The 24,116-nt window shown below is 42.0% G+C and overlaps 1 protein-coding gene across 1 annotated transcript; it reads right to left on the reverse strand.

The window, feature by feature from the left end:
* Positions 1-3,093: 3,093 nt before the first annotated feature.
* On the reverse strand, positions 3,094-22,962 carry arrb1 (arrestin, beta 1; the record flags this gene model as incomplete). The annotated part of the gene is made up of 16 exons (XM_083985654.1): positions 3,094-3,208; positions 4,313-4,361; positions 7,080-7,150; positions 7,290-7,313; positions 8,338-8,421; positions 8,534-8,671; positions 8,817-8,889; positions 8,976-9,060; positions 9,501-9,636; positions 9,895-9,962; positions 10,152-10,211; positions 10,992-11,188; positions 11,984-12,028; positions 12,186-12,246; positions 12,451-12,481; positions 22,943-22,962. The coding sequence occupies 16 exons, from the start codon at positions 22,960-22,962 to the stop codon at positions 3,094-3,096; spliced, it is 1,257 nt and encodes a 418-aa protein (XP_083841780.1).
* Between the last annotated feature and the right edge of the window lie 1,154 nt (positions 22,963-24,116).

Here is a 24,116-nt window from a genome sequence, read left to right on the forward strand (position 1 = left end):
GTCTTCCTCAATTATCACACACACACACACAGCACTGATGACAAATCTGTACACATGCAAGGACTCTCAAGACTGTCACCACTTTGTTCTGAATGCTCAAATTAAACATTAGTTTTGTAAAATATATGTTTAGTTCTTAAACCTCATCAAGTCCCCTGATACGTTACATGAATTATATTCATATATTTGTTTCTCTTTTTTCGCGTTTTTTTCTCAACTATTATTTGATTTATATCCTGCTTATAACATCCTCACTGATCATTTTCTGAATCATACAACAGCTTTAGAAATGAAAATCAGCCAGCAGTGCAACATCATTGTTTACTTTTGGACAAAGGTCTTCTGTGAAATCTCCTTGTTGTTACATTCAAGGATGCTCAAACTTCAGACACTTGATCAATCATCTGAGATCTTTTATGGAACAACTTTCAGTCCCTCTGTTCCTGATAAATCCAAATGTGTTGAAAACTTTATTTCCTTTATGTCATCAATTCTACCTTTAATAAGGAGCAGTGGACAGTGTCACGAGGCATTTGTAAGATTCAGGCCTTTTCCACAAGGAATCAGAGCTTTCCCCAAAACAATTTTTTTTTTGTTCGTCCAAAAAAATTCCCATAAACACTGCATAGTTTCAACATGTCAGCATACACACTAATCCATTGAAAACGACTCAAAACGCTGTAGTACATGTGCCATGCCTGTATGTGGCACTGTAACACTGCCACACAAGTACACCAAAAATGTAGAAGAAGATGTGGAAAGCTTACGTGCTGAAAACAAACCCTGAACAAGTCAGCTTAACACAAGAATGTTGACTGGGAGTCTTGCCAGGCCAAATATGCTGATTTAATGGACGCATTTCAGGTGCAGTATCCGAGGGACCCGGCAGTAGTCTGCCATTGTTGGTATGTTACATCTAGCGGCATGGCTCAGGTTACAGATTAGCGTGGTGGAGCATGATATCATTTACCCCTTTTCCACTGGCCAAAAACCCCGTTTAAACCTGCTAACAATCGGCTTTTGGTGGCAGTCCTGGTGCTCTGCAGGTCAGCTAGAAGCCTCGTCTGCCTCGGCGGGCGGCTGTGGCATGATGGTGTTTCTCGCACTGCGGATGAAAGCGGGACGACTGGTTTATGCTCTGTCTGATCCCCCAGTGGGGGACTCAGCTCATTTTGGTCAATGGGAAAGGGGCCAAATGCCGATTGTTAGCGGGTTGACCCGCGTTTAAAAAACCTGCGTTGACCCGCTAATTCAAACGGCTATTGTTTCACAAAAGATCCATTTTGGTTGTCTACATGAAAATGCTGGGGCAGCATTTTAAGATTTACCTACTCTGGGACCCGTTTCCAAAACATATCATTTAAGGGCTCCTAAAATGCCGAAATGATAAAAAACGTATGCAGATATTCCTAAACCCGTATTCATGTAGATGGCCCCTCAGTCACATTTGTTTTGGATTTAGCATGAGACAGATGTGTGGGTGTTTTTTTTTTTAACTGACATTGCCAGAACAATAACAAAGAAGTACTTTTTTAAAGATTATACTATGAGAAATACAAGTTCCATTCGAACAAAAGTAGCCAGCATTGTCAAAGGTTAAAAATTAATACAGTCAGCTGAACAAGAACTTTTAAGTAAAACATAAAATGTAAATAAACATGGGTGTAACCTCTGTTACATGACCCATAAGGTTTCTGAGTCAACTGCTTCACCATTGCCAGCTTGGCAGTACCTGACTCCGCCCCTAACTCCTAGCTAAAAAAGAAAAAAATGGGGAAGAAGAAGAGACTTAAGTGACAGTTTGTGCCAAGTATATGCTCACCCACTTGTTACTCAAATAGGTCACACCCTTACGAACACATAACTTTAAACTTTAATAAAATATAAACAATTGGCTTATATCAACAATCATCATGCAGGAGGAAATTATCTGTACAAAACAGGTTTTGTACCAGGATGTAAACATGTTTATTTCTTTAAAGTTGGACATTTAACCATGGGAGTCTATGGGGATTGACTTACTGTAAATGTTGGTGACGCACTTTAGTGGTCAATAGGGGAACTTCAGTTTTTAGCACTTCAGTGTTTTCAGCCACGAAGGCTGATGATAATAGAATACAGTGTAAAACTTTAAATCAAGAACTGTCTGATAAAATACTAAGTCAACATGACACATCAGTGCCACAGAGACATTTCAATCAGTATAAAGAATAAAGGCTCAGACAGCGACTGTCATCTCTCTGCCTGCTGATTTTCATTGCACTGAAGTGAAAGCTGCTTCAGCTGTGTAGGTGGACTGGTGTTGTTCCAAATACTGATGATGATTTGGAAAATGATCAACATGAAAGCATCAAACAACAAACACTTGTATGCACCTTTAAAATAAAGGGCCATCTTCTATAAAGGTTGAATATTCATGACATTAATAAATCATATAAAGTACTGATACATTTCATGCGAACTAGGCCAAAGGTTCCTCTCAGCTGATTGGTGCCTTGACAGTTTGACGTCCTCCTAGTTGGTGAGGACATCCTGCAGGTCATGTCTCCTCCGGTGTTTCTTTGTGCTCTATAGCTTCCTCTACACACACACCAACTGTGGAAGGTTCATGAACAAAAACCTATGTCAGCTCTAGTCCATGTTGTGGTTCCAGGTGGTGGAGAGCTGTTCAGGATCAAACCAAGTTGGCAGTTGTTGTTTATGAAGACCGTCTGACATGACACATCAAAACTAATCTCAACACAATGTTACTCGTGTTCGGTCCCTAATGGAAACACGTAAAACAAAGTGACATTGGAAGCATGCTACCAGTCATCGCTAACATACTGTGAGCACCAGTTCAACTCTCCAGCCGGCCAGCATGGGAGTGGAGAGCAGCTCCACCATGACAGATGTCTAGGCTGTGGTAATCTAGCTTTTTACACTCCAGCAGGACGCAGAGAGAGGACAGACATGAACGAGAACACAAACACGGCACCACCGAGTGTTTAAAGGGTGTCCAGACTCTGGTTAGACCTAAAGGTGACCTCCGTTAGCTCCACACTACAAATGGCAGTGAAACAACAACAGCAGCGGCGGCAACGCACGTCGCCTTTATCTGTCATCGGGTTTGGGTGAGTCCACTGGCTCCTCATCTTCATCCTTGTCGTCTTTTGCCCCCCCGATCAGCCGCTGGCGGGCAAAGTCTTCGAAGATGATGTCATCATCACTGAAGGACGGAGAGAGGGAGGAGGTTATGGAAGGTGATTGACAGCAAAACGAACATAAGATCAAGGAAGTGTTTCAGGTGAGGACAGATGAGAAGTAGAAATAAAAGGACACAAATGTAAGTGAACAAAGACAGAAGATTGGTTTAGATGAGCAACCAATTACAAAACTTTGCTGAAATGTACAGCTGCAGGGATGGATTTAGTTCAAGTAGAACAAAAGTCTTCACGTTTGTCATCATGGGCCGAAGCCTGACTCTCTTGTCCTGTGGCTTTAACAGTGGTTTCCTGTGTGGACAACAGTCATGTAAGATGAAAAAGTATCAATGATCCGGGTGCTTTCATTTAATTTTTTTATTTTCTTAATTTGGAAACAATGACTTGTTAGTCATCTTGTACCCATGGCGTTTTCCATGCAATAAAATAATTATTCTCATGACAGACATACAGTACTGTATGTGTGTGTGTGTGTGTGTGTGTGTGTGTGTGTGTGTGTTTCAACAGTGAGTAAAACTCACTTCTAGAAAAATATGTGAACAGTAAAGAGACCACTATTATTTCACCTTTCATGTGTTTCTACTGTGAACAACAACAGCCCCTGGGTACTGAACATGAGACTGAAGGACTGAAGGCATGATGTCTTCTAATGAGTCATTTTTATGAGGCCATTCCTATGTAATCTGATCTGAACTGAAGCGCCCTATCCTTTTTCGGTGATTGTAACTGGTGAATAAATGACTCTCTGCAGTTATCTTGTGGCCATATGAGAATAAAACAATAATCTGTAAAATGCAGAGTTGCTGTTTGTCAGGAGGAGTCCAGGCTGTGCTGACAGCAGTAGGAGTTTCCAGTTTGAAGCCCATTTCCTGCAGCTCACAGAGCAGCAGGCATTTAGATACATTAAGACTGAGACTCAGGAGACAAGTCCATCACTGTTAATGCTTCAGCGGGCGGAGAGGAAACCCTCTCTGCCATCAGGGTTATTGACGAATCAGTAAATCAGGGAAGAGCCAAACACATCACAGAGTAGGGGTAGCATTTGGATGAACTGATGAGGAGGGAGAGAAAGGAGAAGAGACAGAGAGACAGGAGAGATGGCTGCTTACTTTGTGTCAAACTCGATTAAGTTTGTGTCGATTGGAGCTTCATCAGGGGCTGAAAGACAGAGAGAGACAACGAGAGAGTCAGACACTGAACACACCATCCTGAGAGACACACACTGTGCTAAGATCTCCAAACTATCAAAGTTATCTATTACAGACTCTGTTCACTTTTCAAATCATCACCAGATGTTAGGATGATTTTAACATTTTTCCATCGCTTCTATGAATTCACTTACAAATCATCTCATTATCGGGCAGGATTATGTTCATGTGTTAATAAATTCTTCACCAAACCAAAGTGGCACCTCACAGAGCCACTGTGATCTGGCCGGTAAACATTGGTATGAGCTACAATGTTTATAGTCAGAGCATCCAAAGTCGTATTCATTGGTTTATTTTCATATAACAGCAAAGGAAGTGTACAGGAGGAAGCTGCCACATCCCACACATTAATGCACACACAGTATATTCATACTTGGAATGTGAACATCAATTCATGATGTTTTCAGAAGCAGGTGTGTGATTGAAACTGCTGTCATAAGTCTAAGAAACTAGCAGATCTGCAACCAGTCAATTCACCAGAGCATGAACTAGACATCAGTCCACCCAGGAGGAGTGAAGTAGACAAAACCGCGCAAAGAGAGAGGGCCGCGTCAACTCCAGGTCCCAATGGAGTTCCATACAAGCTCTATAAAACGGTCCAGATATCCTGTGATTCTTCTGGAAGCTGATAAAAGTCGTGTGGAAGGAAGCAGATACCAACATCCTGGCAGAGAGCCAGAGGGATCCTTATCCCCAAGGAAAAGGACTCATCAGAGATCTACCAGTTCCACCAGATCAGCCTTCTGAACATCGAGGGAACAATCTTCTTCAGCGTGGTCGCTCACAGGCTGGCAGGATACCTGCAAAGAAACAACCTGATTGACACGTCAATCCAGAAAGCAGGTATCTCAGGCTTCTGCGGGTGTGTGGAACACGCTAGTGTCATCTCGCATCAGATAGGTCGCCAAGAAGGATCTTAACGTAGTGTTCCCGGATCTCCCAAACACCTTTGGCTCAGTCCCTCACAACCTCCTGAGGACAGCCTTCGACTACTTCAGGGTCCCAGCATCTCTCACAACCCTTGTCAAGGCCTACTTCCAGGATGTCCAGCTCTGCTTGACAACAGCAGAGTATACCACAGCATGTACTCTGCTCTGGTGTGGTAATAATGGCCGGCTGCACCATCTCCCCGCTGGCCTTTACCGGCTACTAAGAAAGCTCCAGGAAAACATCAAGCTGGCTCGCATGGAGATCAAGTCGTGCAAGTCCAGAACATCTCCATTGTCAAGGGGAAACTGGCAGACAACCACTTCCACATTGGCAAGGAACCCATTCCAATGGTCTCCGAGAAGCCTGTGAAGAGCCTAGGTCATTGGAATGATGTTTCCCTCAAAGACAAAGAGCAAGTAGAGCAGCTCAGGGTGGAAGTAGGCAGCGGCCTGGAGAACACTGACGGCCCTGTTGTCAGGCAAGCTGAAGCTCTGGAGCATGCAGTATGGACTACTTCCACATCTCCTGTGGCCACTAACCCTCTATGAAGTCCCACTCTCAATGGTGGAAAAACTGAAGAGACTGGTCAGCTCATACACAAGGAAATGGCTTGGTCTTCCCAGGTGCCTCAGCAGTATTGGGCTCTATGGTAGAGGATGTTAGGAGGATGTTACACCTGCCCATTTCCAGTCTGACAGAGGAGTACAAGTGTGCCAAAGTCAGACTTGAGATGATGCTTCTGGATTCGAGTGATCCATTTGTAGCCCAAGCTGCCCCCATCCTGGCCACCGGGAGGAAGTGGACCCCATTAGCACTCACAGGGACATCATGGGCCAAGTACAGGAGGGGAGGGGTGGTCTTGGCCTTGGGGCAAGCACACCAGCCTGGAGCAAGGCCACCCCATCTCAGAGACGCAAGCTTGTGGTCCAGGGGGTATGTCGGGAAGAGGAAGCGGGGAGGTGCGCACAAGCTGTGGTGCAGGCAAAGTAAAGGCAGTAGATGGCATGGGAAGGAGTGGAGAAGAAGAAGAAGATCTCCTGGAAAGAGCTGTGGGAGATGGAGGCAAAGGTGAGCTTTACCATCAGGGATGCCTACGATGTCCTGCTGGCAGACTTGGCCAAGAAACTCTGCTTCCCAGCTGAGATTGCATCTATGAACCTGTGACCAGACCTTGTTCTGTGGTTGGCCTCGCTCCACCTGGGCCTTCATGAGTTGATAGCATCAAGGGAGTGAACCTGGGATGCTGGGATTCACTGCTGAACCCTCTGGAGGTGTCGTGGGCATATCAGCGAAACAGCCAAGAAGGAGGGTGCCCACTTGACAACCCAAAGGATGCCATCACTCGGGGTGGTGTTTAGCTCACTTGGTAGAGCTGCCATCACTCGGGGTGGCGTTTAGCTCACTTGGTAGAGCTGCCATCCCATGTTGAGGCTACAGTCCTCACCTCCCGCATCCTGCCTCTCTGCCCCCCAAAAATATACTTTAAAAAAAAGGATGCCATCACTCAGTTGACCATCCCACAGAGTCTCATCAGTGCCTCAGGTAAGTATTTATTGAGGGATATCAACATCAAGTCCTACACAACAGATCAGATTTAATAAAATCTTGTTACTTGTACACCTTTGTTGCACAGATTTTTATGTTTTATAGATAAGCTGTTCACTTGGTTGACAGTTAACTGTCTCATTAAGAGAGGCAGATCTGAGTCTGGAGAGATATTAAGATAAACATGACTCACCGTCTCTGTAGATGGATTCTTCTAACGGCTTTGGGTGCATTAATGTGAAGGGCAGCTCAACAGAGACATCACTGAAAAATAAGTTATTACATCTAATTTAGTGATTGAATTGGTTGGTTTTAGAGTGCATTCATTGAGATTTTCAGGTGTCTGATTTGTTTTAGTGAGTTGATTGGTGATGTGAGTTAGGTGTTAGGTGTAAAAGATTACCTTGCCGCCAGATCTCCCAGGAGCCTGAAATCAATAAACATTTAACACCTTTAGCTTCACAGTAGCAGAAGAGTGTCTTTACTCATGTCTATTCATGTGCTCATTTACTGTCATCAAGATCTTGGTTAAGGCTGTGTTAACTAGGAATTTATGTTCATCCCATTAACACTGACTGATTTAACTGGCAATAGCTGGGATGTTTATAATCAGTGCATCCATGAGTGTCATCCTGAATCACACACACACACACACAAAAAAGACACCAGAGGAGACAACATGTTACATGTGTTAACTTTAACTGTTTCATTGCAGAACAACAACCTGCTGACTTGAAAGATATAAGCACCTGCAATGGGATGAACAGAAACTAGAATTTCACATGAAAACTCTATTCAGTCAATTCCTTGTGATATTAGAGCCAGACGCCACAGAGTCACAAAAACAGTCCGTCTGAAGTCACTGATACCACTGAGCACATTATGATGTCACAGGAATCTGTATTAGGTCACAAAGAACCATATGCTGCTACAGAGTTCCGTATTATGTCCCAGAGTGCTATGTGATGGGGCTCTATATCCACAAGTTTCCGAACGTCATCTATGGTCAAAACTGGCTTCCGGTTTGCCGGTTTGGTGGAATTTTACGTTTACGTTTCCATGGTTTTCAGGCGTTGTCATAGTTACGGTAAACGCATGGATCTATTAACGCTGGCTTTTAACACAGATGTCAATTTGTGTGATATCCACTGTTAAAAGCTGGTTTGATGATCCATGCGTTTTACAGATTTTCATTGGGGGAAAAAAAAAAAAAATCCATGCATTTACCGCGGCTACTGAAACCATGGAAACGTAAACATAACATTCCAAAACCGGCAAAACAGGCTACGTTTTTGACGTTCGGAAAAAGGTGGATAAGGTCAAAGAGCAAAATTTTAGATGGTTCTGTATTAAGTCGGATGGTTCTGTATTAAGTCACAGAGTTCATTAGGTCACAGATGATGTTGACACAGTTCTGTTAAAAGTCAGACTTAAAAGCCAAGCGCACTGACCCGCCTCGGGACACGACCAGCTTCACTTTGACTTTGTACGACACAATGATACCAAGAATCTCCTTATTGGCTCCTTCTCTTAACCTGCTCAGGACAAAAAAGGAGAACATTTTTGTCTGATCAATCAGGCTTTTCAGTTGCCATCACAAGTATGACATCTGAATCAATTAGGCATCATGAGTTGTGTCAGACTCACAGTGTACTGGAGGCCAGGTTGGTGTCCTCATGTTTCAGCTTTCCATCCAGAGCCAGGCCTCGTTTTTCTCGGTTGTTGGCCAGAAAAGGAGTGAGGGTGAAAACTTTGCAGAAAGTTGAACTGGGAGCAACAACATCACTGAAGACAAAAGATTTTTTTTTTCATTAAGACTTTGTCAACTGAATAGCTCAGATGTCAGCTTGTGACTGAATTCACTAGATCAGCATCAGGATAATTCAGTTTGTAGTTCATTTATTTTCAGACTGAAACAGAGAGGACTCACTCTGATTCCTCAGTGGCTACTGGACATTTGTACTGAGCTGTGTTGAAGAGACAGATGTCTGCATACTGTCGCACTGTAGAAACACAAATCAGTTTTTAATAACACAACACACCCACTACAAAGAGATAAACACAGGCAGGAAGCAGAGCTTTGACGTACCTGAGATCTTCATCTTCTTCACAGTCTTGTTGGTGTTGTTTGTGACATGGACATTGACGCTGATGGGCTCTCCATGGTAGTAGATCTGAGAGAGGACAGACACAGGCGCCGAGTTACAGAGGCTGCCCACCACAGCTAAGATCTCAAGATCAGGTTTTGTAATAACCACTGGTCCAGGATGTGAGTGGATAACCAGACTTAAATGTGACATTTTGTCAGGATGACAAGCAACTGTACTTCCTGTTCATCTCAAGTGTTTTTCATCATCTGTGTTTGAGACTGGACTGTGAGGAGCTGCAATTGGGCCCATTGGTGCTTTTCTTGGAGTCAAAGCTTCATCCAAAGAGATCAATGAAAAACAAATTGGCATTTATTTATTTATAAGGTTACCAGTGGCTTTGTCTGAAGAAATAATGGAACTGCCATGTATTCAGGGTCACCAGAGAGGTCTCCTGATGAGGTTAATCCTTCCATGGGTGTGACGTGACACACAGTACAAACATGTGTGTAACATGCGGGTGTTACCTCTTTGTCCAGAGACGCTTCCAAGTGTAGAGGTTTGTCTGACATCAGGAACTGTCTGGTGGTTTCTGCTGTTGGCTGAGGACCAGGTTTTTCTGGAGCATACTGCACCTTCCTGATCACAAGACGCACCGAGTTCCTACAAAATCAACACAACACTGAGTACGCCTTCTAATCATGATGAAACTGTGAACTCATTGGTGATGACTCTGTGCACACAGTGTGATTTGGGCAGCATCACTGTTATGTGACTGTCAGTGGTGAAGTGATCGCCCTGCAGCTGGCAGCCACCCTCTTCTGCGTGCAGGAAGCTGCTAATGCACAACTGATTTCACTTTCATTCATAATTCATCTCTTTATTCTCTCCGGGGTCAGACTGCAGCTGACACACTTTTACCTTTTGTGGATCTTTTCTTCAACATTTTCTGCACAGAAAGCTTTCACCTCGAAGTCGACTCCACAGGCCTGAGGACACAAGACAACAAAGAAATCTTCTCTAATGCCTGATATGGAAATGTATTTAAATACATGTTCAGAGAAGATGTATTATAATTAAAGCCTCTGAGGTGGCCAAGACCAGGCTTTAACCACAGAGCTGTTGCGCAGCAGAAATAATCTCAGTGCAAAATTAAAGTAAAAAATCAGCATCCTCACCTTCCCAGTGTCCTCTGGTCCAGGTTGTAGGGTGACGGAGCATGGCAGGTTCAGAGGAATCTATTAACGTATGAAGAAATAATATCATAAAAGAAAGCTGCTAATATATCTTGTAAACACATTTAATAATTCTATCAGTAGGGTTCAGTTTTCTTTAAACTACAGACTCCAGTTTTCTCCTGTCAAGCTTGTTCTTTTTTATCTGTGCCTCACAGTGTTTCTACCATAAATAAATAAATGACATGTTTGTGGGCTGTGTGTCCCCTGAAGTCATCTTTTCAGACAGACGTTTGTTTCCAGTACACTGAATGCGGCACAGCGATTAATGTATGTGGGACCATGTGTGAGAAGCTGCAAATATCCGGTAGGCCTCTCTGACCATGAGAGCACCAAGATACTGGACCTAAACCAAATGATACTGGACTGAAAACAGCTGATACTGGACTCAATGATGATGGAACATGATGACTAAAGCAGTTAAGGATCTTTTCTCATCACATGAAATTAACAGTGGTTACAGTTTAGGATCAGTTTGTGGCACTTAGTATCAAAAACATATCTGGTCATATTCATAACCCTGTTATTATTGGGTTATTATTGTCCCTGATTGAATCATATTTCTCTGTACATTCAGACAGTTGGTTTATTTAGACAAAGCCCTTGTCTCGCTGTTTGTGTTCACATTTTAGTGTGTACCTATATTGAATTTAAAAGAAAATTATATTTAAAGAAAAGATTGTCTCAATATTGAGTGTCAGGTGTTGTATCAACGCTCAATAAAAAGCATTTTCCAGCTGTTGCTGAGCGAAGGGTGTGGAAGAAGCTCTGCAGACTCTGTACCTCGAAGGTGAATGGGTAGGCATGTTCTCCCAGCTTTTTAATCAGGCGTTCCTGAAGACGTGTCAGACTCTTCTTCTCTTCTGGCAGTGGAGGAAACGCCTGGACATTAGCCACAAACAGGTCCTTCCGAAACGTCAACCCGAGGACGTCCAAATCCTCACGACCATAACGGAATGCACAGGTCAGAGTCACAAACACTGATGGAAAAGAAATCACAAAATCATTTCCTGATACCTGACCAGTGATTCAAGGTTAGCAGGTTCCTCCTGCTTCCAGTCTTTGTGCTAACCTTGATTAAAATGTGCTGGATTTATTGAATAATAAACTGTTCTTTTAAATTTATAAAAGTTTAAAATTAAGAGCAGCGGCTCGAGGATCATTCCCTGGGGAACTCAACAACGGAGGACAAACTTAAACTACTTGTTTAGCTGTAGTTCTCAACCACTCAGCATTTGCTGTCCTGAGGACAATTGTTGAGTTCTGACCTAATTATCACGATGCGAGTCAATGGAGCTCAGTGTCATTAGCATGTAAGTGAAACGAGAGGCACTCTTTGCGGATTTGAACAGAATTACATAATTGAATAAATGTAGAAAATGCACCAAGTATTGATCTTCCAGGACCCAGAAATAGATGAAGATTTTTTTTGTTTTGCTTAGTGTTGGAAGCAGTCTTTGATGCATAATTTAGATTCTCATTTTGGAAATACAATTAACATACATTTTAACATAAATTCTAACTAACAAAAGATAAGATAAATCTAAACAATAAAAATCAATTTAGTGGGAAGGGAGTAGCTTCTGTGTTCAGGAGTGTATCTTCTTCCCCCACAAGGTCATGTGAGATGGGACTAGATTTGAGCCGAAAAATCTGCAACCATAACAGTAAACATCACTTTTCTAGTTTTATGACTACAAACTATTGATAAAATCACAATAATATTAAAGGTAATATTATTGTGATTGTGAAATATTACCAATTAGTTTCCTCACCTTTCCTCTCCTTCAGGTACTCTGGGTCAATCAGGACGACGCCATCTGCGGGAAAACAGTCAGCAAACAGCTGGAGAGTGACTTCTTTGTACTCTGATCTTCATCTTTCCAGATGAACAAACCAATCTTGAAATGAGACCAGACAACACATACAGATACTGAACTGCGCTGACACAACAAACTAAACTCATTCAAATCTCACCAACAGGTTCCACCAGGTCCACGTGGTCCACAAAGTCTCTTTTCCCCAGATAGACAGTGAGCTGAGGGAGGAGCACAAATGTAACAGACAATCAGAATCAGTCCACACACAGACTCTTTGTGGTACCTTTGTTTATATTTGTGTTGAGTTTTTTCATGGGCCCAGAAATTTGTTGTGCAGTCCCATATTTTGTCGTTTCAAGTGTATGTGGTGTCATGTAGTGGAGGTTAAAGATGATCATTTCTCTTCAGGCTTACATACTCACCTTTCCATTGGGACTGGCTTTCTTAAACACTCTGAAAAATAAACAGACACACAAAAGCAAGTCAGTGAAATTTGTTGTTCTTTAACCTTTACAGAAGAATTGTTTTTTGTTTCATGGGAGCATCTCTTTCTTATTCCTTCATCTCAGAGTTGTGTAACTATAGTAGGTACTTTAGCTCCCATCTTGCGTCTTCACACTGCTTGTTATTCCATGACTGGGATGTAGCACCACAAGATGGTACAGGAAACCATCAGCAGACACTGAGGAGGTTTCCCCCAGGCACAACTCAATATCCCTTCTCAACCTCCTGAACCACAGTCCTTATCACAGACGAAACACCTGTTATCCAGTCCAGGTAGCTCACACACATCACCTTTTCATCATCACACTTCCTCTCACTGAACACACCCCCCCACCAAACACCACCACCACCACATTCATCAGTGAGGATTCCATGACAAGGGTTAAAGAAACCACACACTGTTTCCCTAGTCAGTAGTGCCAGTGCCATTTTAAACATATGGATTTGTTTCCCTCACTCCAAAGCTCCATCACAAGAACTGTGCAGAATGTGGGAACAACACGTCGTGTAGGGAGTCTGAGCTCATCAAAAGCCACTTTCATCTTAGTTTGAGGTTAGATATTAATCTTTTTAATGTTTTTAAGGAATGTAGAAAATCTGTCTTTATTTCTGGCCCCATTCCCACCTGTGGTTGCAGAGCCAAGTGCTTCAGCTGCATTCTGACCTGTACACCAGACAATCTTAGCTTGTCTGGGGACCATATTGATCTCCTCTGTAAAGATGGGATTAGCTACAACAGGCAAGGGAACCAGATGCTGACGGCAAGTATACAGCATGCAGTCTACATGACTGTTTGCAGTCTCCACTCAACCAATCTTCTCTAGACAGTTGTTGTTCTTCTAAGCCTGTACAGTGGTCTCCATACTATCTCTGCCTCTGCATAAAATGGACACATTCATCCAATCATAATAAACTCCCAGCAGACCTAAAAAAAAAAATAATAATAACATCACCTTTTTCAACCATCTCCTCCCTCTACAACTCTGTAACAACAGGCCGTATCATGACTGGAGACCACCACATGGAACTGATACCTGCAACGTACACCTACCACACACCAATTATGGATCCTATGCAGGAATTTCTGAACAACGTATCCAAAGAAATAGGCCTCCTGAATGCATAATGACAATCAGTTCATTTATTATGAAAGATTTGTTACAAACAGCTTAGACTTACTTATGTTAACTAGGACATGTTTGACCTCAGCAGACTCAGCTGCCGCAGTAGAGGCCTCCTCCTTATTTTGAACATGTCCATCCTCCTCGACCTAACCCTAACCTCCTGGAAGAGGAGATGGCTCTGCTGTGTTAAGTGCCATGTTATTTAATTTGGCTTTTTAAAAATCTTTTGAAATCCAAAGCTTTCTCGTTTCATGCTTTGTCTCCATTTTATGTATTTCAGTCTATAAACCTACAAAGTGCAATAACCTTACATCATGTTCTAATCTTTTCTTAATTGTTTTATTCAAGTGCTGTAATGACAGAGTACTTATTGTGGGGGATTATAACATTCATGTTTTCTCTCCTGCATATCTTATGAGTGGTGAGTTATTAGATCTATTAGAATCTTTCAAACTTTCTTTCAGCCAGTTAACAAACAGCAACCTACAGCTAAAGATAGAGACATACATTAATTTCTCCTTTCTAGTATGTTGTCGGACACTCATTGTAACTATCTGAGCCTGTCAGTGTGAAAAAAATGCACGTTTATAGGGCGAACTTTGACGGGAGCCACTTGCCCAGTTGAAGAGCGTCAGCTGGGCTGCAGGTTGCCTGCCCAATTCAATACTGGAGTGACCTCAATAATTGTATTATCCATGAAAACAGGGCCCAGGTTGAAACCCCCCCCCCCCCCCCCCCCCGAAGTTTCCCTTTAATGGAAGCCAACCAAATCAGTTATTACCCATAGGACCCCTGAAGAATGGATGTCAATCTACCAGAACACAGAAACAATATTTCATAACATAAACATATTTCTTCAATATAATATCCAAAAACAATCACAAGCCAGAGTCTTACATGAAGTCATTATTTTCTGTCCTCATTGGCCCATGAGCGGACCACACAATTACTCCCCTTTGTTGTTTTTAATTCCCCCATTATTATCATCATTCTTGTCCTTGTTGTTGTTGGCTGTACCTCCATTATTATCTGAACTGTTAGGACATGTCTGGACAAACTGGGGACAAAGTTGAAAACTGTTGTGGAGCTGGCGTATGATCCAGTCCAGTGTCAGCTGGCCTCAGTCTAGTATCACAATAAAGCCATCCTAATTTCCATGTTTTCTTCTGTGTCTGTTGTCATGACAACTGAACAAATTTGAAGGCAACCTGTTAGGGTCAGCATTACCTCTGAGCTGCTGCTCTGCTACTATTCAAATTATTTTATAACATCAGCAGTTGATCAGTTAAAGTAAATAGACTGAGCTGTGATCTCAGCTGCCTTTACTGCAGCATGACCACTCACAAGTAAAAGTTAGAAGAGACTCAGTATCTTTCTTATGTAGTCACTCTCACAGAGGACAGTCTCCATCTTTGTAACAAACTGCTGCTCTACCTTTATGACACCCCAGAGGGGAGACCTGGAAACACTCTTCTGTGGAAAGTAGCTCAAGTTTGTCTAAAAAGTTGTTTATCACGGTGTGCTCTATTTCAACAGCCCACAGTCCCCGGTCTAAAGTGCATGGGACAAATGCATTCAGGGTGTGTTTAAGTCAATTTTGCTGTTCAAACAACAGAACAACAGAGTTGTTGTTATAGACACATAATTGTTCTAAGCACTCAAAGCAATCAGCCATCTCCCACTCCCTTTAAAAGGCAGCTGCACTTACACCTTGTTCTATTTCTGTTATCATGCCACAGTGCGCTTCAGTCACAATTAGATTTTATTTGTGATCAGTTGATTGGACTGACTGACTGGTGAGTCCCTTCCTGACCAGTGGGCCCAGTCATGACCTCTGAGCTCAGTTCCCCCATATGCACACATGCAGATGTTAGTCGTCTTCTTATGAGACATGTGAATAGCTATATTTACAGTTCATTATGAATCAAGGCCTTGATGATGAATGGGATGAATGGGAGACACTGTTTGTGTGTTAAGCATAGGCTATTTTGTGCCTATATAGAATATAATAATCTCTTAATAATTAAATCCTGTGTCATTACTTTATATGGGTGTTAAACTTTGCTTTGTTTCAAGATAAGACAACACTCACGATGCCCCTGACCAAATCTTATTTTAAGACTAACATACCCACCGGCGTTCAGATGGATGCAGGAATGCAGAGATGACAACTGCACCAGTCTGAGATTAGCAAGGAGAGTTCAGAGTAAAGTGAGTGCTTTCTTAATAAAGTCACTAAATCTAGCTGCAGATGTAAGAGTTCACACCTTAACTCTTCAAACTGTTAATGCCGCCTACAAACCTTTTTTTTTCAATTTTATTTATTTATTTTTTGAAGGAGAAATGGCTAATGGAGAAAATTCAATGCCGTCACGTGGCATTTGGCTGACCAATGGCAGAATTATGATCATGATCATGATCATCATCATGGTCAGTCAGTCAGTTTGTCACAGCCGAAGATGTCCTCTTCAAAAATGTACCTTCATTTTCCTTACACTTCTTCACTCTCTCCAAGTTTACAAAGTTTTTGTTATTGGTAATTTTCAAAAATATTCCAAATTTGCCCATGATTTTACACAGATGTTCCCACTATCTAAAATGTCCCCTAATTTTTTTTTTTTTTTTTTTTTTATTGTCTAAAAAAGTTAATCTTCCCTGAATTTACCCTCGGCACAAACATAAGAGCACAAACAGTGGGCTCAGATTTTCTGTGAGGGAAGTCCTGCTGTCAGTTTATTACTATAATCACAATCACCATCACCATCACCATCACCATCATCATCATCATCATCATCATCATCATCATCATCATCATCGTCATCATCATCACCATCACCCCTGTCTTCATAATCAGCAGTAGTTTCCTGCCTGAGAATCTCAGCTGTCTGACATTATTAGCCCCTCCCCTCCTCCTCTCTTTGTTAATGTTGTCATAAATTAGCTGTTGTGGATCCATTAGCTTTCAGCTTCCTCCTGAATGGACCTTCATCATCAATCAGAAGCATTACGATGCTGCTGCTTTACCGGAAACAGTGAAACTCCTGGGAGCTTGCTCAGTGTGTAATCTCTGCAATTAGACCAATTAAACTTTAACACAGAGCAGGTCTGCAGCTTCAAGTCACCAATCACAAACCAACACCAGCTGTAGAATGGGTCAATAATCTAGAGTTCATATTCACTCAGTTTGAGATGTTTATCTCAGTTTCAGTGAATGGACTCATTTATCTTCTGCTGACTCCTTCTATGGCAGATTGAATGTACTTAAAGTAACATAAACTCCTCAGTAAATAAAAGTTACATTAAATCCATAAATTATTTTACATTAAAGACAATAGAGTAAGTATTCTCTCTATAAAACATTGATGTGATCCCACCATGTCCCCGACTCCATACAGATCTACACTGACCTGAGTGAAGCACAGTAAGGTCATTCAGAGGAGAACAGTGATTTCATACATTTCACTGTTTAATAGAAACAACATGAGCAGCTTCACTCCACTGCCACAGACAAGAGACAGAGGACGACTGAGTGTGACTGAGTGACAAGAGAGACCAGAAACAAGGTTAAAGACTCATTCAGACAGAAGATGTTACAGAGGACCAACCAGAGAGGAGACACCCTCATCATTGATTTGTGTTCTTCAGTGCAGAGTTACAGTGTGAGATCCTGCCTCGCGCTGTCAGGTCATGTTTCATCACAGCAATACACACTCATCCTAAAGCATTGACTTTCACTGCACTAAAATTTTCTTCTGTCATTAAACAATCTTGGAATGAGACACTGAAGAATGTGCACATTAATCTTTACTAAACTAAATAGGCTAAATCAAAGTGCCTAAACAGCTATAAGTTGTAGATGTTCATTCATACTGTACATTCAAGTTATTTTACTGGAAATATATGTAACGTTTGTGCAGTTCATTATTTACTCATGATAATATAATTATTTACACACACAAAGGGCATAATGCCTTCCTGCTGCACTGAACCTTCCTGTCATTATTCACTTGTAACTTCTTTGAATAAAAGCTTCTGCCAAATGAAATGTAAACAAATGTAAAGGCGAGTGGTTACGTTCATATAAGATAAAATATGATGTCCATGCATCTTTAAAACAGTTTTAACAACCTCTTGTATCTATCTAGTTTATCAGTCTCCTTCTCACCTCTCACTGGTTAGTTTATTAACATGTGACTTAGAGACAGGAAAGTGACCAAAGGCCCAATTCCAACACAAGCTCTTAACCCTCCCCTACCATCCCTAATAACTAAATTTTCTCATTTGATTGATTTAATTATGTCAGGGCTAAGGAGAAAAGGATCTAGTCAGATGGAAGATGGGAAATGAAAAAAGTCCAACATTTATTTAGTTAATAATTTTCCCTTTATCAGCTAATGTGGGGAGTGCCATGTTATTGCCCACACAAATGCATCTGTAATTGCTGTTTTTAAGATAAATATTAATTTAATTAGCCTATAATGCCCTTTCTGAAATAATCACAATGAATTTCCAACAGAGAAAAGTTAGAAGCTTCAGACTTAGAGTTGGATTAGAGCTGGGTGTTTGTATGGAGAAAAGGAAACTGCTGTTTAATGTTTTATCCAGACTGATCCAGACCCGCACTGAACACTCATGTTACAACCACTCTAATGTTAATCAGGTGACGTTCTCTGATGTTCTCCAAAGAGCCAGATCCAGAGAGAACGGGACAAGAAAGAAAGCAGCTGATGCAAACAATGAAAAATGCAGCAGCACATTAACAAACAGGTCGACATGTGTTTAATAATAATATGGCCTGAAACTCCAGACAACAGGTGAATCAGTTACCTGTGAGCATTGCACTGTACTGTTCACAACAGAGAAACAGGGGATATAAAAAGGAAACTTGTGTGATTTTTTAGAAATTTGACTGATGCTAAAATTATTATTATTTTCTTCCTATAGCTTACTGACAAAATGAAAACATAAAAAAAAGTTAACAAATATATTAGAAAGTAAAAACTGAAATATCACAAAGTCAAAGGTCTTCAGACACCAGAAACAGAGAAACCTGCGCTAAATGTGTCACAATAGACTCTATTGTGACACATTTAGCGCAGGTTTCTCTGTTTCTCCTGATCATCTTGATGGAGGTCCACCTGCTAAATGGAAATGACTGAACATGAACATCTGTAACTGTGTCTGAGTGTAGACTCACCTCAGCCTCCCTCAGCTTTCACACCCTTTTCCCCACACCCTACTCTTCAGATTCATTGTGTGCTGGTAATGAAACTAGTAAACAACACTGAGCCTGAGCATTACATCATTAAAGGTAAGTCAAGTGAATCAGCTAATGGTACAGCTGTTAAAACCAAAGGCCCGACAGTGTTGTTAGAGTTGCTAGGCAACAGGAGCCACTTGCAACACAGTAAGGCAACCCCCCCCAACCTTTAATAGGTTACAAGTCATCTTCTTTGTTTGTAATAATAGGCCTAATAATAAAATAACAATGTGTCTCCTGGTTTTGGTTTTGGTTTTCATTCTGTTTTCTTAGCCTACCTTACAAACAACACATGAAATAGTCATGTGAAAACTAAAACCTTCACACCTAATAGTTGCTTGTGTTCTAATTGTTGTGTAGTCGGTGACAGCAGAGCAGACAGCTGAGAGCTGTGCATATTTTCTCTCACGATGAAGAATGTTTCATCACTTGATAAAATCCCTGACAGTGCTCCTCTGCTCAGCCTCTGTTCATTTGATCGATCAGGACGCTCCAGCTGGGGAAACACTAACACACTGATCAATCACTGCCACAGGGGACAACTGAAGACTCCCCCAATACCGAGTCACCCTGGCACCTGAACGCCTCCCCGCTTGAGACAGGTCCTACCCAAGGGGGCAGTTGTCGGTCTGAGGAGTGAAGCTCACTTCCGCGTTCAAAAAGCTGCAATCCCCTCGGCTGTCGCTGGGGGCTGGCTCCAGAAGGGAGCAACTCCAATTGAGCACCATGTTAAAATAGCCGATTTTACAGCTTAAAAAAACATATTTACAGCCTGGTACATTTCATTTTTTTGGTCTCAACCGATAGTTTCTACCCCCGCACACACTCTGAGGGGGGTGAATTTTTTTTAAACTCTACCGTTTTACTATTATTAGGTTTAAAGTTCTGGCCAATTAGGGCGCAGAACCGTTGAGTGACAGGTCCGGCGACCGCTGCTACGAGGCCAGTGGGCGGGCTCTCGGCCGGCCAACGGCCGCACCGCTCCAAATATGGCAAGTAGAATCCAACATGGCGCGGTTCAAACCCCCGTAGTAGCGGCACAAAACAGACTCCCCCAAACCAATGGGTGACGTCACGGACGCTACGTCCATTCTTTTTACAGTCTATGGTCCTACCCTCACAGCTGTTTCCCTCCATTTAAACCAAAATAAAAGCTGTGAAATGTTTCATGTCCTTGACACAGGACGGGATTTATTGTTCCTGATAAATCACAGGCCTCTGTGGTTTCCTGTGTGGCCTGATCCCTTCAGCAGCCGGGGACAATAGTCTACAGCCATGCAGCTCGGTCAGGCTGTAAGCTAAATGCTAACACCAGCATGCTGTTCAGTGTCTAGCTGAGGCTGATGGGAGCCAAAGTAGCCCTAGACTAGTGCACACATGAAAATGTGAGCTGATGCTTTAGTTATTACAATTCATCCTGACAGCATGAAAATTTGAACCAGACCAACATTAGCATCTGTATAGCTGCTAACAGGGCTCAACAGGCCTGTCTGAAAAATTGCTCACCACGACTACACAAAATACGGCTTAGTGCTGTCTGTAGGTAGTGATATAGTAGGCCTATCCCACAATGCATTGTGAAGTGCACAACCAATATTGCTAAACAGCAAAAACACAATAGCTGCAGTCCAATAAATGTTCTTCTATCATCCACACTTGTCAGGTCAGGATTTAATTCACAATCACAATGGTTAGGAGGCCTGGCACAGCTCAGCTCCATCATAACTCAGTGAGCTGCTGATCCAAACCCTGCTGGCAGGTTTATCAGAACAGCAGCATCTGACAACGGCACAAATTAAAGTGCTAAAATAAGGCATAAAAGGCTGTAAAACACCACATCAAATAAACACGGTGGCAATTACACATTCATTCTGTGGTTCAAATTTTAGCAGCTCTGTGCCAGTCTGTCCAACATTGAAATATATCCCCCTCACAGAGCTGACTCCAACACTGGATTTTCCACTTGTTCCTAAGGAAGTAGAGTAACAGTAAAGAGACTAACAGTCAGACCTTGGTCCACCCAAGTCTCTGGTTATTCTCACGAGAGAACTCAAACCAACATTTTTTAAATAATTACCTGCCTTTTTATTTTTATTATCATTATTAAATGTAATTTTGTTTTAAGTTTTGATGTGTGATTGTATGAAGACTGCAAGAAACTCTCATGTGTAGAGAGATTAACTGGTTGTCTGACTAACTCCACCTGACAGCTGGTCGTCTGAAATAAGGCTGCGGTCATGTGTCATCCTCTCTTATTGAAGGAGGTTTGGTTGGAATCAGAACAGAAGAAAGTTGAAGTGTTTGAGCTGCTGATTCTTTCTGTTTGTGTGAAACTCCCCTCAGCTGACAGGGAGGATCTCTCCAGAAGCAGCAGGGCTCAGTGTGAGCTGCTCTGTATGTCCGACTGATCACACTGAACTCATTAATATTCTCCTGACACAACACTCTCAGATCATTCAGCCTGCAAACACAGAAACACACTCAGCACTCGGATACGGGACCATATCAGTCACGGAGCAGAAATGTACATGTTGTGTGGTGTGAATACAAACAACATAAAGAAGCTCTGAACTGCCAGAGGCAGAAGGCTAAATGAGGTCGAACTTAACAGAGGCTTTTTATCTGTTATATTGGAGGAGTGCAGAGGTCAAACTGAGAAACCAGAATGTAGCAGAGAGTAAACAAGTCTCACACAGGTTGGTGCTGGTTAAAGGCTTCACATGAAAATCATGAATAAACAACTAAAGCTGAACAAGCAAAAGAATAAAACACACGCATTAACTGGTGAGATGAACAGGACTGTAAATACCAGCTCAGCCATGTTAGCATCTACCAGTGCGTTGTTGCCACTGATTCTAGGAGTTAGCTGTAGGTTTAATCTTGAGACCTGTGTTTTTAGCCTGTAGTCTATCTGGTTCCCTGTAGTCAAATAGCCCCAGTACTGGCAGCTGTGATCAGCTCCTGTCTGCAGGCTGTCAGGGTGTTCAACAACCGCCACTGGATCACTGTGATACTGAAGCAAACTTTACAACAGGAGGCTTCTCAGAAAAAACTCTGCAGCAACTGGGGCTTCATTCTGAGGGGAGAATTCGTGGTGATTGGTTGGTCTGTAGATGTATTCTGATTGGTTGGCTTGTATTTATGGGTCATAGTAGAATCACACTGCAATTCACAAAGCAGACTGGTCTGGTCCATGTTGGTGCAGGCAGAACTTTTTACTCCTAATCTGACCCGTGTGCATGTGTGTTATCAGTAGGTTTGCATATCTATAGCTAACACCACCTAGGAATCATCCCGGCTTTTGTTGACAGTATGCAACATGGTGGTGTGGAGGAATGTGTCTAGATTATTTGGTAAAATGAGTCACATTAGTTCAAGGACTAACTTCCACTGTGTTCACATCAGACTAACATCAAGTCATCCTATGATAAATCCTATATAATCTGTTGCAGTTCTCTATCTGTTACTGACTCCAAATCAGAACAGCAAAGAGTTTAATACAAAAAACCAATCCATCCTCCCTCATAAACGACAGTGTACAGAAGAGAGATCATGTCAATGTGACAGTGGTAAAGGTAAATAGTAATTAGTAAAATTATAATAACAATACTTTTTTGAACAAGTAAGAAGTAATGAAAAATGTATTTTTGGCACCACCCCCACCTCCTTCCCACCCCCCCCCCCCCTCTGTGTTCATGCTTCCTGCTATAATATCTGGAATATCAAAATAAGGATGACAAAAAAAACACCTTGAAAGAAACCATGAGAGACGTCACACTGCTTGGGGTTTTGACAGATCCTTATGTAACATTACAACAAGACACGCACTCTCTCGCTCACACACACACCTTGTATCTGTATCTGAATTTAAAGGTTGTACAGGGAACCAGCAGCAGAATGATGTCAAAGAGCCATAAAACCCAAACAGCAGTCCTCCGTATGAAATCACACACACATTTATCAGGATGTGTTACTAAAATACACACACACACACACACATGCACACACACACACACTAGATCTTACCTGGTTCCTTTATCTCCCATCCTGTCGACGCCAACGAGCTGACAGCAGCCGGACAGAGAGATGATGGAGGAGGAGGAGGAGGAGGAGGAGGAGGAGGATGGAGGGATGCCGTCACCGTGGAAACTGAGGGGAGGATGTTTCTCTCTCTCTCTCGCTCTCTTTCTCTCTCTCTCTCTCAGGAAGTCGTCGTCATGCCGTCAGATTCTCCCCAGCACATGGAAAAACCTCCATTTAAGCACCGATCCACTGAGCGACTAACTGAATCCACCACTCTGCTCCTCCTCCTCTTTAACTCACCCTCCCTCTCTCACTGCCTGTTTCTCTCTCTCGCTCTCTCTCTCTCCGACTGTCTCTCTCTTCCTCTCTGCCTGTCAGACTCATTAGCAATAAAATGTGTTAAAACATGAAACACCCAGAGGACAGATTTTATTTCTGTCTGTGACATTAGCACCATGCTGACAGCTGGACACTAACCTCCACCACTGACACTCCACGACTGCCCTCAGTACATAAATGTAAATAATCATTTATATTTTATCTCTTACCCAAGAACACAACCCACAGAGAAACACAGACCAGAGTTGAGCACAACTTATTGCGCTAAGATAAAATCATTTACACATTTTTGGTGCTATTTAAATGCAAACTGCCCTGCCTAATTATACAAATATATGTGTTTGTATAAGTTTATCTAAATTCTAATAATTAATCTTTTAGGGACTAATCTTTGCAAGAACCACATTATGTCCTCACACTCACATCCACAGTAAAAAATGTGTCCAACAATATCCACTGAACCGAAAAATATTATGGCTTCCTCTTTTTTATGTTGACAAAAATACATAAATAATCAAAATGAAATTGTTTCACGGAAAAAGCCAATTGTCTGTGCAGCTGCATAGTATGACCCTTATTCTTTATGAACATGGTGGAATAACATGAACACATAACAAGGTAGCATAATGATTGAATTAATGTTTATTACTGTTACCATATCAACTGAGGTCTTGCGCACCACTGATGCCCAGGATGCTGCATACAGTATTCAATCATGTTTGTGATGCCAAAGCAACCAGTGGGACACTGAAGCTGCTCAATGATGACTTAAAGCAGAAGTAAGCGATCCGGTCGTTTCGGCTAATGCTGCGTTCCAGGCAGGCTTTTGAAACCGTAA

The sequence above is a fragment of the Trachurus trachurus genome, assembly GCF_905171665.1.
Source record: "Trachurus trachurus genome assembly, chromosome: 13".
In the NCBI taxonomy this organism is placed as follows: Eukaryota; Metazoa; Chordata; class Actinopteri; order Carangiformes; family Carangidae; genus Trachurus; species Trachurus trachurus.